Source organism: Anneissia japonica, unplaced genomic scaffold (assembly GCF_011630105.1).
Source record: "Anneissia japonica isolate Jap-2015-1 unplaced genomic scaffold, ASM1163010v1 scaffold287833_len2544123_cov190, whole genome shotgun sequence".
Classification (NCBI taxonomy): domain Eukaryota; kingdom Metazoa; phylum Echinodermata; class Crinoidea; order Comatulida; family Comatulidae; genus Anneissia; species Anneissia japonica.
Genome location: NW_022757233.1, coordinates 1007030 through 1024772, shown reverse-complemented (window position 1 = coordinate 1024772; position 17743 = coordinate 1007030). Strand labels below are relative to the sequence as shown.

At 33.1% G+C, this 17743-nt stretch overlaps 1 protein-coding gene across 3 annotated transcripts in view; it reads left to right on the top strand.

The window, feature by feature from the left end:
• Nucleotides 1-17743, top strand: part of LOC117124551 (kinesin-like protein KIF12) — a 35103-nt gene that overhangs the window by 5294 nt on the left and 12066 nt on the right. For all 3 annotated transcript variants that reach the window (XR_004447987.1, XM_033270816.1, XM_033270815.1), the window contains 3 exons: nt 11456-11534; nt 14836-15036; nt 15325-15450. Coding sequence is in view for 2 of the 3 variants with exons in the window: in XM_033270816.1 (XP_033126707.1) it covers nt 11456-11534; nt 14836-15036; nt 15325-15450 (406 nt within the window). In the remaining variant the exon portion in view is untranslated. The remainder of the gene's footprint in view (nt 1-11455; nt 11535-14835; nt 15037-15324; nt 15451-17743) is intronic.

Sequence of the window (17743 nt, the reverse complement as noted above, 5' to 3'; positions counted from 1 at the left end):
GACATCATCATGCACATGATATAATCAATTTCTCCAAGACATTACATAAGATGGCTTCTCTTGAACAGAGTAAAAGGATATGGTTGACCGACTTTGTTAATATTGCTTCTTGTCAAGCATTAATTGTTTTATGTTGTCTTATTATTTTTTGTGAGTGATTATGTTGAAAGTGTATTTTTAACAATATAAAACTTGTTTTATCAAGGAAGTGGTCTGTACACCCATATCTTGGTACAGTATTGGATGCTAGGAATAGGGAATGGAGCTAGAAGGGTGATTCAAGAAATAGGGGATGGGACTAAAAGGGTGATTCAAGGAATAGGGAATGGGGCTAGAAGAGTAATTAAAGGAATAGGGATGAGGCTAGAAGGGTGATTCAAGGCAAATGGATGATTGTAAATGGGGGAATATTTCATAATGTTGCATTACAGTTTTAATCAGGGAGGGTCTCCAATTGTGTCAGGGACAGTAACGCAGTGTAACGATTGAAGTGAAAGCACTGCGTAGCGACAGCGTAGCAACTTTATGGAAACCAGGCTTAATACGCCAGGCTTGAGTGTGAATGTGTGGAGTGCCTTGCCAAAAGGCACAGACAACTGACCAACTGAGCCTCAGACTCTACTGATACTTTGATTATTTTAAGTTTAAAGGTATATCACTGCAGCAGATACTTTCATTTCTGTCTTTATTTTTTTCTCATTGTAAACAAATTAGTTCCTTTTGATCCATGATACTTTTTTTTCTGTTGATTATTTTCATTATGAACAAATAGACTAATATACAGTTTAGAGTTTTGCCAATAGTTGCTGTTAAATTACACAGTTAGAATGTAGACATTGTAAATAATAAGTAAATTATTAATAAATTCCTAAAGTGTGCAGTTTTCTGTGACCTGGGAGGTGGTTTCATAGCCACTGTACATTCAATTGTCTCTCAGGATAAAAGTGCACTATACATTTCTGATATTTATGAATTTCTTTGAGGCATTATAACAGTTGGAGGTCTCTCCCCAAGCAAGGCCTTTTCAAATACTGTGTTATTTTGTAATCTTCTGCCAGTAAGAAAATATGCATACACCTGTGTTTATTAAATTACTATGTACAGTATAAATAATATAGTACTGAATTGCTACCCTTTCCTGTATTAATCTTAGTCAATGGGCATTTTAACATAATATCATTATGACAGTGCTGAAAAATATTTTACTTGATATTTTTGATGGGTGTTTAAAAAGATGGATGTTTGAAAAGAGGCTATAATTCAAGATTTGTTTCATATAAATAAAATTAGGTGAAATTTGTTTTTTGAACTTAATGTAATAATAATAAGCCTACATCAAAATTTGTTCCTTGAGTCGTTAAAATAGGTCTAGAATATTCCTATTAACCCTTATGTCGTAGGCACAATAGTGCGACAGCGAAAATTTTTCCATTGAATGCCCTAGGCGCACTAGTGCGTCAAATCCAAGTATACGTGGATTTCGCCCTCTATACTGTCTGATGCTCATTTGTTTTTGCTTCCGGGTTACTTACATTTTGAACTTCTCGAATAAACAAAAATCTTGACAACTTCTATTGAAAAATATTTTATAAATCAAACAAAAGTGTCAACTTATTTTTGAAAGTTTCAGTATGGCCGCGCAGCAGCGAAATACTGTGGATGAGCCATACACAATGTTTTTGATGATAATAGTGTGGATAGAGACCAGGAACATTTTTGTGGAATTATAATGGTGTTTCTGTAGGCTAGTGAAAGTGATGAGAGTGATGGTTATGATGTGGAAGAAGCTAATACCGCCGGTGGTGTAGCGGGGACGAGGTAGGACTAGGGCCTAGCCTAGGCCTATACAAAGAAATAGGCCAAATTTGATGGCGGAAACGAAACATTTCCCTGATTGTAAAACAATTTTTTTTACAAACCAGTATCACATATAGAATATATGTGCTATAAGGATTATTTTTTTTATAAATAGTTTTTTGGTATAGAGTTCAAGAAATATGTGAAAATTCCATTTAAAGAGAAATACTAATTTCTGCTATGTAATTATGTAGTTTTGTAAAAGTAATTTGGCATGCTAAAATGTCACGCACCAGCGATTTTCAGCATAAGGGTTAAATGTTCAGTTTCTTTAGTTTATTATTAGGGTCCATTAATTCAAGGAATACCTTAATTTTTCATACATAATATTGAATTTGAAGTATAGTAATTATGTAGTTTTGTAAAAGTAATTTGGCATGATAGAATGTCACGCACCAGCGATTTTCAGCATAAGGGTTAAATGTTCAGTTTCTTTAGTTTATTATTAGGGTCCATTAATTCAAGGAATACATTGCGGTGCGCGATTGTTTTCACCTTTTGCACACAAACCGAAAAAAGATCATGCAAACCAAGTTAGTGCATGGTTGTGGATAGGAAAATAACATTGGGAGTTACAATGATATCACGATCGACTAATAAATATTAGGCCTATTCAGATACTGCTAATTGACTGTGACACTATTTAGGGTTGAACTCTGGTAAATGTGATACCAAATATTATAATACGTTTTATCATTGCAAGTTGACATTAACTATACTTTTTGGTAGATATTTGTCGTTGTTAGCTATTTCATTTGAGGTGTGCATGATTTAGTCATACAGTAGTTCTAGTCAAAGCTTAGTTTTCAGAATATGAAATGACACAATGACAAGAGTTAGGGTTAATCTGATACAATGTGTCAATGTCCGCCCAGTGTTAAGTGAATTACATATTTATTTACAAAAACAATTGAAACTAACTTAGTTACTATTGTTATTTATCTGAACAAGCTTGGTAATTAGGCATAAACCAAATTTGATTTATGATACAAAAGTATATTAACTTAGCTGCATTAGATATTTTGTGTACAGAATGTGATGAAATATTGAAGTATATCAATTATGAGTTAAATAGAAAACTGAATAGTAGTAGGCATACATTGGTTGATAATATATTAGTTTGCTGTTTTTCTGTAAATAGTAAAGTTCATTAGGGCAGTTTATAGCATTGTTCATGTCAAACACCATGGTATCTAGTTACTAATGTCATAATGTGCCATTAATGACACTCAGTATACAGTACAATACAATTGCTATTAGTATTGTACTGTGTTTTGAGTCAAGTACAGTATGGCTTTCAAATTCATGTCATTGCTGTTTTCAATACTGATAGTCAGTAGGCTTAGCATTTTTATCAAAATATGTTTCATGAATTACTTTTTTATTCTTAAAAATATAGGTGCAGTGCATTAACATAGGAAAAATACTAAATAAATCCATTTATATTTATATTAGGAATATATATAGAGAAGTATAAGTTAATATATATTTCTTTTTTTTTTTTATTATTAAAGTATGATTAATAAACTTTTATATCTTCAGTGCACTTCCAAAAAACGTCACACACTGCTTTTATACTGTTTTATGCTCAGTTGTAATATAAATTTTTACAGAGGGTAGGTGTCAGGCCGTAAAATGCAAGGTCTTTTCTGGCCATAAATGGTTGGCAGGCTGCACACATAGGGTTTTTAATTCATTTTCACGACCACAAAAGCTCACTGTCAGGCGAGAATATTGTGAACGAAAGTGTGTTGAACTTAATTTGTGAACTTAATTTAAGCTGTCTGTCTATTTCTAATTAAATATTTTCTCTTGAAAATATATCATAATTACATGGGACAAAGGGTGACAATTTTTCATCATCAGTTCTCTTCATTTACGCTAGGAACTACCATACAGATACAGGTGGTCACAATGCACAAAGCATGCCAGCAATACGTTTTTAACATTAACCAAGCATGAGACGTGGCCTTTTGGGACACCTGCGTTCAAGATGCTCACTTCCTGTTATGGTGGTGGGCATTCAGTTTACCCACACACAACGATTATTAACGATAACAGGAAAAGCAAGTTATTTACCAGGTGACTAGTATAGCATGTATTTGTTTTGTTTATGTAGAGTATAGTACCTAACTTCTATTAATGTGTGAGGCTAGCCCAGATCTAGCTTCATGTAAATTCCTCCTGTGTTGACTGCTAGTTTCCCTCTTAATTTCATTGGTTAATAATAATTTTTCTTTTTAATATTAGAATGTCTTTTCAGGTAGGTCAAGTGACTTTCTGATTTTTGCATATATTTTTCAAAAATGATTAAATTGAACATAAAAATTTGTGTATTCAAAATATTTACCCAGAATTTTGCAGTGAAAAATGGTAAAAACACTTCTAGTCCCTGGATGTGTTTTACTATTTTCATAAAATAAATATTTGTATATAAGTGAGTAAAGTTGATTTGAAAATTATTTTTTATGATTTTTTGTTGTTGTTTTCAGGGGAGAATCCATCTTTAAAATAGGTACACCCTGCACTATACGATTTGACAATGGATCTATGGTTTTAAAGATAAAAAAATAAAGGAAAAAAATCGCAAGAATCTACATAAAACTTGGAATTGCTTGTATAAAAGGAATCGCATGAGTTTACAATATGTTACAGAAAAAATGATTGTAATCATAGAAATGCTATCAATTTTATTATCCTCAACTGGCGAGAAAAAAAAGCCTTCTTTCTAGTTTTAAGTTGTAGTTGAACTAATAACTCACTGAAAACATGAATTAAGCAATCCATGGTTAAGATAATTTCAAATATTTAAATGGCTAAAACTATGCTTCCAGGGACCAAATCCTCCTGAATCCCACAATAGGTAAAGAAACACCCAAGCAGGGGTTTAGCCAGAAAAACGAAATAGGCCGTCAAAAATATGCTTTAGTTTAATTTAACATTTGATTGATTCGAAGAATATAAAGAATTTGCTAAAGGTAGACCAGGCCCAAATAGGCTAGGCCGAGCTGATTAGGCCAAGCTGTCCAAGCAAAAAGACGGCCAGACAGCCAGATGGCTCGCTGGCTAAGCCCTTGCACCCAAGACCTTCCTACCTCAATTTTAGATTCTGTCCTCGATCGCCACTCAGCAAATAAATTCTGGATCCTCTACTGTTCATATCTCTGGAATTCAAAAACTTCAAAACCAAACCATTTGTATCATTCTTAAAGTTCATCCTCGTACTCCATCTTTTGACAACATTTCTCAACATCATAGCAATTCCTCAGGCTCTCATATATTTTTCATTTAAAAAAATATTTAACCTGCCATATTATGGAACCCACACTCTATATTTAAGTATATTTTATGTTTCAAATGTATGAATTGTGTGAAAAAGTGATTACTAATACATTAATTGAATTGAGGAAATTAAATTTGATGCTGTACATTACGAGCAGGTGTGATTGAAGTAGGAGTTTGTAGTCATGTTAGTGCTGTGGTTATTCAATTCCTGTTTTCCATCTACCGTTTGACCATAAAAAGAGATGAAAAAATTAAATTACATTTTTATGGATAATAGCCAATGGTAGTATTTTAATTGGCGCTGTAAGCTTCCAGCTGGTCAATTTCAAAAACTGTAAACTCAAATTTAGATTTAAAAATGGAAGTGCTTTATTTACGAGCAACAACTAAAGCCACCATAGAGCACCACACAGAATGTTGGAATGAATTAGTTAAAATCATAATGGAGCCAAAAAGACCCACTTTAGTACACTATAAAAACCTGGATTACTAGGTAAGGCAGACGATTTAAGAAACCAGTTACACTACTACCGGTGTTGCAAAAAAAGACTGTTATAGTGTTTATAATCAGTGGCCTGGCCAGTGAGAAGGGAAAGGGTTTAAGCACCTACTCTATACCTTCCCCTCTCCTCCCACTACACCACATTAAATAATAACTTGTAAGACAAAAATGATAATGCTAGCATTATATTGTACATAAATCCTCTTTGAATACCTTGAAAATGACCAAAAATTGTCCAAGTTCTTCATGTACCAAGGAGGGTACCTTAATCAAGGCCTAGTCTGTGCTTGCCTGACCTTAAAGAAAATTGACTACTTGTCAGAAAATGAGCAACAATTTTTTATGGATTAATGGATGATGTGTTGATGGGTGGATGAATGAGCAAAAGAATGAACAAATTAATGAAAAAAGTAAATTGTTTCTCTATCATGTTATATAGGTAAAGTAACAATGAACTACTGTAGGTAGGTGTACAAACATTGCTTTTTCATGCATGAAATTGAGAATATACTCTTTACTTCAGTTATATTAGTTCGATTCATGAAATACAAATATTTTGTATGAATATAATTGAAATGATTGAACTTATATAAGAGGGTAGCATGTGATATACTGTATGTTGACACGTTTTCTCATTGATTGAACACGCTGAAGACTCCTTAAAAACCTCTCCACATTCAGGTACTGTAATATCGTTACATTAATATGTTGAAAAGGAAGAGTATTTGTTCAACTCATTGTATCGCACGAGATTGAGGCATGGAGAGCAGATCATTTTCAACATTGATCCACTCAAACTGCCATCAACCATCTTTGGCGTCACAGAGCAGAGATGATTTGTAGGATTTGTTGACGGTGGCCGACTGTTGGCTGACAAAGTGTGTGCCCAGCTTGAACCACCTGCCCTGAACACATTGACAGTACCTCCCCTTCTCCATCAATGACCTAGTTGGTGTGAGCAAAAAAAACCATTAGAACAATGCCTCCTTTTTTGAGTGATGTTATTATACTGTGTTTTTCTTGATTTACTGTTCAACTTCAATTTTTATGATAAAAATTGCAATAAAGCTTCTCGTATCGTACCTCTTGGCCTCTCTCTGGGCTTTGGCTATGGACACTGTCAAAGGTTTAGTGGCCCCAATGGCCTCAATCGAAAATTGTCAGACCCCTGTTAAACTGGTTTCTTCCCCTCCCAGAATGTATTTTATAGCCACACTGCCTAACATTAGAATTACCGTATTTATTCAATTAAACGCTCAGGAGATTTATTCAAGGAGGCATTTATTAATTTTTGTGTGTAAAATAGATGCATATTCATATAAATGCCCCTTAATTTCACTGCCAATGTAGAACTACTGCATATAATTACTGTCAAAATGTGTTATTGTGTGATCATAAAACTTATTGATCTAACCAGGTTAGAATAATGAAATTCTACTGCAGTAGAAAATTAATATAATATTAATAATAGAAATTCAATGTGTTGAGAATGATGTTGCCTATATTACTTTTATTTACAGTAATTTTAGGGCATGTATTCAAGAAAAAGTAAATGCTCAGGGCGTATATTTGAGGGAGGAAAAAATGAAACTCTTGATGGGGTGTTTATTCATGGGAGGTGTTTATTCAAAGTGGGGCATTTATTTGAATAAGTACGGTTATAACTTATAGTAAACTGTGCTATATAGGTACTAATAAACCCAGATAGGAAGCTAATTATGCTAGGATAGTTAAGTATATTATGAACTTAAAAATCCTGCTTACAGTACAAGCTTAGTTGAATAGAAAGTGTAGTTTTGAAAATGTGTTTACATAATGGTATACAACAGTAGATTTGTATCATTTGCTTTTCACCTACACCCCATGAAAAGTCAAGTTGTAACTAAACAAAATGCTATTAACTATACTGTACAAACACTGGCTTCTGCTCTGGGGTCAAAATACCAGGCAGCTGGCTCTGTTTGAGCAGTTGCATAGCAACTGAGAAGGTTCACAACCAGTACTGTGGTGTCCACTTTCATTGATGGGGCACAAATAAAAACAAGTGGACTGCAGCTTAGCTTACTTTTATAAAATGTGATCCATTCTGTCTTAATGAGGCTCTGTTTTTCATTGTGGTTCATACCTATTGTACTGAATACTATAGACAGTCCAGTCCCGCTAAAGTCCAATTTATTGTAACTTGTTTAGAACAGATTAGTAAGTGTTTGAACTTTGTGAATAAAATAAAGTTCTAGATTTTATTGTCTCGCTCTTTATTCTTTAGACATGTACACTAGTGTTGAAAGGTGTGTTTCTTTTAATCTTAGTTGAAAATAGTTTACAATACAGCTAATATTTATTTCCATTAATGGCCATATAAATCCAAGTAACAAAAATCAGTACATTTTATATTAAATTAAAAAAAAATTAAAATATGGAATGGATGAAATTGTGTTTTTACTGATTCTCAAGCAAAGTACAGTATGTTTTAAATTAGGAAAATCATGTTCTATGCTTATTGATTGGAGTCATTGATCTTTTTTCTCATCCTTCCGTTCCAACCCCCTCCCCCAGGAGGCTGCATGGGGAACACCCCTCCAAAAAATAATCATGGTGAAGTAGTTAAAAATCATGGTCAAGTCACCTTATATTTTTAGCTGTCCCCCTCACCTAATCATCGAGCCCAGCTCCCACTTCACCTTCGTGCTCCTATCAACCTCCCTTAAGCCTTTTCTCCTCTCCCTCCCCCCAATTTCGAGACTCTTAGACACGCCACCGATTACAATTATTTAGGAGTATGAATAGTAAATCAGGGTTCATATAATATGAACTGCATGGAGATGTTATCAGTTGTTTAAAATTTTGTCCCAGTTAAACCAGGGAACAGTTTTTACTGTTCCCTGGTTAGACATTATTAGATTTTCATAGTTGTATATCTGTCAAGGAGACACAAGTTGACTGATAAATAAAGACATCATGTTCTCTTTTTCATTCTATGGGAACGAGTTGCTAAAGGTATTACTATAATAGGGGCCCATCTCAGGGGATTTTATGTGAAATTATGTTCCATTTAACTCAAGTTCCTTCACCAACCTGCTAATTAGATTTTAAAATCTTGTTCATAAGATATAATCAAAACAATGGGGCCTTCATTATGCAGGCTTGATGGCAGATACCACATTGTGACCGAATTTGGCAAAACAGAAGGCTCTTAATTGTCAAAAACGAATGTTCAATCGGCTAATTCCCATGTATTGACCGTCTTATGCTTGGACTGAAAATGTAAATTATATCGTCGCCATTTGTTACTGTTTTTAACAATTTTTATTAACTTTTGACCTAATATAGAATACAAAATATAATTATTAATGTCATTTTTTGAGACAAGAGTCTGTTTTTGTTAAAGTGGGTCACAATTACAGTATGCTCAGACTAATAAGTATGGAAAATCAGCTTATCTTTCAAATATATCAAAATCAAATTAGTATAAATTTATCATACTGTAATTTAGTTTTTGCTCCATGATTTTATTACTATTATTATTTATATTATGAATAAGAAAGATTGATTAATAAATGGTTGATTCAAACATTATAGGTTGTGAATTCCATAATATAGAACTTACTGTAGGGTATTCTGTAATTTGTGGAGCCTAGTTATGGTAAATATTCCATTTAGCTAAAGAATAGATTTTTTTCAAAGAAGATTTGAAGTAAGTATTTGAGAGTAACAATTCACCATTGAAATTTGAGCCCAAGATCTTCTGATTATACAGTTCATATTATATTCTACCAACTACCATAAATACTTTAATAAGCGCCGCAGCGCTTATACAATTTTAGGAGGGTTTTAGTGCAGCACTTACAAAAATATATTGGCGTGGCACTTTCTGTTCCCGTTCCCGTATAACCTATCTTTCATATTTCCGTAGTTCAGTAGGCCTATCATACAGTAGGTTCTACGTCATCGTAAATTTATGGTTATAAAGTCCTTGTGTTATTTATTTTAACACCCTATACATTGTATTCAAAACCCTGTTTCTCAAAGGGTTTCATTATACACAAGGTAACATATACTCTTGATTAAGTGCTGCAGTGCTTATAAGCGGCACTTATTCGAGCATTACGGTAAGCTATGATGCCTACTGCAGTTGTGTACATACTTGGATTTCACCATTAACATGTTTTTCTCACTGATTGCATAAGGTAAAAAGTCAATCAATAATTTCTTTTTTTAGAAAAAGAAAGTGGTCTAGACTTCACCCAGCAGGTTAGAATTTTCTGAACATATTCAGTGTCCCCCTCATTAGTGGTAATGTGTGAAATGTCCATGCCATCACTGTTGTATGTCAGTTTAATTGTCAAAGAAGATTCACCAAGCTTATGTCATTAATACTCTCATCCAATCCAACAGACCCTATGACTGTAGAGGTGTAATGTCCTAAGTACCCCCTGCAGGATATTTGACCTTGTGTTATGCACCCCCTGTAGGATTGCTTTGACTGGAAGGCTTTGCACTATACTTATCTCCATGGTATGATGGTATGATGTTCTTGCCAACTTGCTGAAGGGGAATAACTACTACAGTTCTATTTTAGTTTGTAAATATCTTGGCAATAGATTAATAATGTTTACTGTCTCCATGGTAAAGTCATACTAGGCACATCATTCCAAATGGCAATTATTTTATAATTATAATGACATATGTTCCCAATGGAAGTAGATAGTATTGAAATTCCTGCAGACATACTGTTTTCATAATTTGTAGGGGAAAATAATTAAAGTAGCATTGTGTTACATACAAACTCACTAATTCAATATTATGTAAGGTATGATATATAATTACTATACTTTATTTTTTAAAGGATTTTTTAAGAAAGTGGATTGACATTTAAATATATTTAATATTTTGTTTTTATTTTCTTAAATCAATCATTAATTTGAAATTATTTCTGTAAAGAATTTGATATTGACACTACGGTAGGGTGACTATAAGTCTTCAGTATATTTGGACTTCATTATATTTACACTAGTGTCAAGTGTTTTAAGTGGATTAATATCCGCATTCTTGAATCCTTCGACAGACATCAAAGTGCTGTTAGCAATTGCATCTCTTTGAGAAAGCTACAACTTGGGGCATACCTTGATTGAAGTATACATGTCACAGCTTGCTCCAATGCTTTATACATATCTCTTCATCTAAATATGTTACCATTCATTGTGTAAATATTAATACTTGGTATTATAGTATAATGCATAAAATATATGTCAGAATGGCTTTAGAGCTAGAGCCTTGTTTCATTTTATGCTAAAATGAGACTGGCAGTGGCACCTCAATTAATATATCTCTCAAAATTTTGTAAAATAGGTTAGATTTGTTTTGACAGTCACAGTTTATTCAGTTTTATTTATTTGTCTTATTTTATTACATGGCTATTACTATTATTATTTATATTATGAATAAAGAAGATTGATTAATAAATGGTTGATTCAAACATTATAGGTTGTGAATTCCATACTATAGGATTACTATTAAGTAGGATTAGTACTATAGTACTATACCTGTCGATATAGTACTGTGCTTCCAAGTTGTGTAAACAGTTTAAGAGGTAATATTAAATCATATCTATTAATAATCATACACAATCTGATCAAAAGTGCAAAAGTCAACTATCTTTCAAGTTGTTTGGGATCAAAGATTACAATGAAAAAAAATTCCCAAACCACAAAAAGAGTGAATGATTTGACTAGTAAATTAACTATAATTGTTTTTGTTATTATCTATTTTCCATATTAAATTGTCATAGACAAATTCTTGGTCTGTTTTCAGGGTAAGGCCATTTAATGATGTTGAAAAGAAACGGAAGGACAGAAATGGTGTGACTTTCACTGGAAACAATTCTATTACAGTAAGTACACTTTTTATCAATGAGTTGCTGATTATAAAATATTGGGTTTGAATAGTAATACTTAAATAGAAATTTCTTAAATAGAAGGAAAACCAAAACATTTAAATTTTTTATTGCTCATTGAATGAATCAAATGAGAAAATTTTTCAAGAACCACCAACGACAATGCCAAACAAATAAATTAATATAAATATGGCCAATCATCTTTAAATCATTGGATTATTCGATGTTACGCTCTGTGAACCATGATCCATCCTTTGGCATGAATCATGCGAAATAAATTTGATAAATGTTAAAATTTGAAGTATGAAATTCTAATAATAAATAAGAAGCAGGTCAAACTAATGCACGTTCAGAATCATTGCTAGCTAACAATTGGATATGTGTAGCTAAGGATGATGGCGTACCTGTACATGTGCATTGTGGTTATTCTGATCGCAGCATGTTTACAGAGCAGTAATGCAGCTTTTACAACCACACAGCAAGAACCTTGAGGTGAAATTGTAATGATCGTGGCCTATTTTTGGTTAGGTTTGACTGTTGATTATTGATTAGTATTTCTATTTCTGACCTTATATATTGGGAGGTTGAGTTGGGCCTTTAACAATGATTTTGTTCAACACATGTGTAAAAATAACTTTACACGTGATGGTGTCTAATTATGTTGCATGCATGAACCAATACATAGAAGATTATGCATTGACTCAATTGGGGATATCATGGAAACTTATTTATAATTGATAAGTATTGATTTGCTACAAGTATTTCAAACAGTTACAATGCAAATTCACAAATCTACCGTATATCACCATCCAAGGTTTCAGGCAGTTTGTATAGTACTGTAGCTCATTACTCCAGCTGCATTGAAGTTATTAAATAATGCTTCATATTTTGTACAATAACATCATACTTTTTGTACAATGGATTTCTATAGCTTTTTTCTAAAATTATATTAATGTTTTTCCCTCCTTCTCATTTCTTTTGTTAGGCATGTTTAGAACTCTTAATAACAGACAATCAATTTAGATCAATAGACATTTTCCATGCATGGAAACATCTCTTGTTGTGTTAGTAGAGTGAATTAGTTACATTTAAGGGGAAGATTAGGTGCCCAATGGCTCAGCTATTCATTATGTATTGATACAAATGGATGTCTTACTAAAACCTAAAGGCCCACTGATTAATCGCAGATAAAATAGTATAATACATACTCCAAGTATCGAAATGCATGCCATCGTGTCGGGATTCAATATTTCGACATTAATTATGTCATCATCAGGAATGAAAAATTATCCATATTTGCCAGCTTATATGCCAAAAGTTTTTGACCAATCAAAACATTACCCCAGTAGGTGACAGTTATGAATAAACTAAAGATCAAAGCATTCTTACCCTACTGATCAAAGCTACCTACAAGAACAAAGAAAGCTCTTTTGAAGCTTTCAGCCCATTGTTAAGCAATGGGTGTAGCCTATATATAGCAAACGCTTCTTTAAACAATAGTGTAGACCAATTTTGCGAACTGTCAATAATGTTAGTATTAGAAAATGTTAGACCTAATTTATTACTTACATTACAGGCTACATTATCATTTTCAAGTATACCTTGTATAGATGGGATTTATTCGGTGTAACCAGTAGCCCACAAAAGTCTAGAAGAAGACTTACTTCCAGTGCGGTCCTTCTGGTGATGATTGGGCAGCACGCGGGAGACAATCCCCTACTCTTTTCCGAAGAGTGTACTGCATTCTTTAACGTGCACATGGGTCATAATGCACACAAGAACAACGGCTTAAACGTCTCATCCGAAAGACGATGCGCTATTGTAACTTGTATTTCAGCCCTCTAGCTGAAACACAAGGAGAGGCAGCGATGGGAATTGAACCGGGGACCTAGAGATCTCAACAGTTCAGCGCACATGGCTACTACCAGATTGGCCGACTGAGCTAAGCTGCTCTTGTAAACCTAAAACATATTGGAATACCTCACAATTTTGTATATGATCATTTATAACACTATCAGATCGTGAAGAATGTTCTTTAAGTCTAGTTATTAAGCATCTATCTGTCTTACCAATATAAGTCTCTTTATTGGTGTCAAAACTTATATCTCTTGCATATATTATCTATAGGTATTTGAACATCATCTGGGCCATAACCTCTTGTAGGCTGTTGTAACATTAATGTGGCAAAGACAAGCCAAACCAGTCACTTGTCGCAAAAATCAATTTTTAGTTATAAACAGGGTTTAACAGTAAAATTAGAGCTATAAAATGGTAAAAGAATCATTTAAAGCTGGCATTTCGTTATGAAGTTACAGGAGTTTAAACATACAGCTGTTTAAAGAACAATATTTGAGAAATCAGCCTTCAAAGTTTACGATTTCAGGCATTTCTTAGGTAGAAACCATCTCCAAATCGTTAAAAATTGTTGTTTTATCATTGAATATGAGGGAAATAACAGCATAGCATGATGTATAGATATATAAAGGTTAGTTTAGTGCAATAAAATAGATTTTCAAAATTTTGACATTCCAGCATGTTTTGGCCATTATCTCCAAAACAGGATCTGTGACAAGTGACTGGTTTGACTAGTTCAAGATACAGTAGGAACAAATTTATAATTCCATTTTATTCAGTGATCAAGAATAAAACTTCACAATCGATACATCAGCTGTTGTAGGCATAGATATGTACATGACTTTACATTATACTTCTACATAATTAACTAATTCAATTGAATTGTTTACAAAGTCTATTGTAAGCCACTCAATTTACCTGATGTATGCACACTTTATCCTTCATAAAATATTCAGTTAATTCTTAACACGATTCTTTTGAATAGCGTTAAATAGTAGTGACGCAAATTCACATCAAAATAGCGTTAAACTAACCAATTGTTGTGTAAACTTGTCATCATGTCACAATGTAGCAATGATTTCATTTTAATTCGCTGAAATTCAAAGTGTAATTTAATTATATTAATTCGTTTTTTATACTGCAAGCAACTTGTGTACTACTTTTCAAAGTATTGAAATAATAATAATGATAAAAATAAAAACTATGTAATGTCTTCTCAAAGTTCCTAACTTTTAAGTCATTTTTAAAACTATTACCTAAGTCTTTCATCTCAATTGTAGTTTATCATAATATGTGTAGGTGCTTTTTACTCTTATGCTGATGTAATTTATAGAGATTTAAAATTGTTTATGTTTTTATGTCATTTGCAGTTTCTTCTCCAACTTGAAGAAAGATTGAAGCGAAGTGATTTGCCAAATATAACTTGAATTTTTAATTGTTTCAGATTGACCAGGTTAATGGAAAGTCCAAGAAATTCACCTTTAACGCCGTCTTTCAGCCAGATGCTTCCCAGCAAGAATTCATGGACAAGTGTGGCATCAAAAAAATGGTTGACATGGCTGTGGACGGATATGCATGCACAACGTTTGCCTATGGTCAGACCGGCTCAGGCAAAACATACACAATAACTGGACCTGTTGCTAGTGTAAGTTCAAACCAGTTTGAAAGCTGTCTGTATTATGTGATGGTAATGTAGTGTTTTACTACACTATTTAATTGTCTTTGGTTCAGATTTGTTTAGACTTGAGACCGGTCTTGGATACATTATTTATTATTTTGGTATATTTTTTATTCATTCTAAATAACATTCAAGCGGCCAGTGGCTGAAACTGCAGTCTTACAAAGACTTCAGAGTCACAGTGAAAAGAAATAATAACCATTAAATATGTAAAAAGTATGTTTATGTCAATTATTTAACAATTGATTCTTAAAGGTTTACCAGGATTCAGTGGCTAGTGGTCTTATCCAACGGTCATTTGCCCACCTTTTTGATGTGATCAAGCAGGCACCTGACAATTATACCTTAACAGCATCCTACCTGGAGATTTACAATGAACAGGTAGGTAGCATACATATGAGTTTCTAGTAACTATGACTATGATAGCCTAATAGTGATGGTCATGACCAGCTACCATCATTCACCATCATGGTCATCATCAGTCACCATAACTCATAATAACTCACCATCAATTTTATACTTAATAGTTGGCATCATCAATATCATCAATCACCATCGATCATAATCAATGGTCATCATCAATACCACCAGTCACCATCAGTTTTATAATCAATGATAATCATCAGTGCCATCCATCACCATCAGTCATGTCATCATCAATACCACCAGTCACCATCAATCATAAATTATCAATGGTCATCAATACCATTAGTCATAATCAATGGTCATCATCAATACCATCAGTTACCATCAATCAAAATCAATGGTCATCAATAGTAACAGGCACCGTCACTCTTATCTTGGTTTAGCCGTACATTTTTTTGACATACATGTAAGTTCAATTAATAAATTTTGTTTTATCAATCACCGTTCATAAAAAATTAACGCTTCACTGAATATTGCAATCGTCACACATGTACGGTACTGAACGCGCCCTCCACTAGCCGTCCAGGGACCTCGCTGAGTTCACAGGTACCTACTCGCACGCACAGACGGTGTAGGAAGAGATCCTGCATTTGGGCTTGTATTGAAAGCGGTGCCTCACGATGATATGCAATTATGGGGAACAATTACTGTTCCCCATGGGTTCAACACTTCCGTATTTATTGTTGTAACGTTTTGAATAAAATGTACATAGTAAATTTTTTTTTAGCATGACGCTAACATTTTAAGTATGGTGCAATCTTTGCTTATTTTTCCAAAGCGTGGCGATCATTTCATTTTGTCACCCAAGCGTGGCGGTCCCGCCACACTTAAGTATAGCTGGCGAGACCCCTGTTAACCATTGCTAACCATAGTCATTGTCAATATCCATGATATCATGTCATCAATTATCACCTTCAATACCATTTCCATTATCATCATCAGTTACCATTAATCATCACTATCATCATAATCATTATAATTATCATTATCATCATTATCATCATCAGTCGAATCATATATTCGTTGCTTGACTGCATTACTAGCATTTCAACAGTACAAATGATTTAACTTATACATTTGCAACTTCTCTGCCAGGTGAAATACATCATCATGAAACAAATACTTCCAAGTGTTAACCATTGAGTTATGATTTAACTGCTTTCGTGATTACATCAAACATCTTGCATAGGAAGTGTACTGTTAGTGCCTTGTGGTAAAATCAATGAACAATTAACACTTCTAGGCTGGGTTCAGGCCTGTCCATGCCAATTATTTATAATCTCTCTGTTATATTCTTCAACCTATTTACCTGCTGTGCAAGAGACTTAAACATTTCAGGTGTTTTTTGTTTGTAAAATTTTACCTTTTTTTTTTACCCGATTGCATAATGTCAGTTCATCATGAATCCAGGTACCCAGCCCTGAGTAACATTTTAGTTGTTGGTATGAATGTAGGCATCTGTGGCAGATCAAAAATGAAATGAAATTTAGAATCTGTCTGATGCAGCTGCAATCTAATGACTTATATTAGGTTTCAATTTAATTTTTAAGAACGATTTGGATGTCAAATTGACAAACATTACCAGCATAAGATTTTTAACAATCTAAATTTCTCTGAAAATTTTGAAATTTAAGTCTCGTAATTAGACTTATAGTTCATTCCATCCTTTGACAAATTAACATAAATAAAAAATATAATTAAGGATTACAAATATTATTATTTATTATTAGTAAAAATAATAATTATGTAGCAATAAGAACAAATTTAATAATGGTAATGAAATGGTTTGTTGAATCTGAGAAACTATCAACTTTACGTAATATCTATCATAAAAGTATCTATCAGAGCAGCATATATTTTGTATGTGAATGTAATAAAATGTAATAATGTAATTTGAGTAATGTACATATCTCTTTTATAGTTAAGAATTTAATTTCATATTTTTGTTGCTTACATTTTGTTCTTTTTTGGATGCACCGTTAGTTTTTGTCTAACATGTGCCACTGTTATGAAAGTTACATAAAAATAGATGAGCCGTATAGCCTGATGTAATAGAAAATAAAACTAAAAAAACATGTTGTATTTTAAAGACTAGTTTATTTGACAGTACACTTTTCTTAGCTTTCGTGCACACAGTGCACTTCTTCAAGAAGTGCACTGTGTGCACGAAAGCTAGTGTACTGTCAAATAAACTAGTCTGACTTGTTCTAAATGTTTTTAAGTTATATTTTCTGTTATGAAAGTGTAA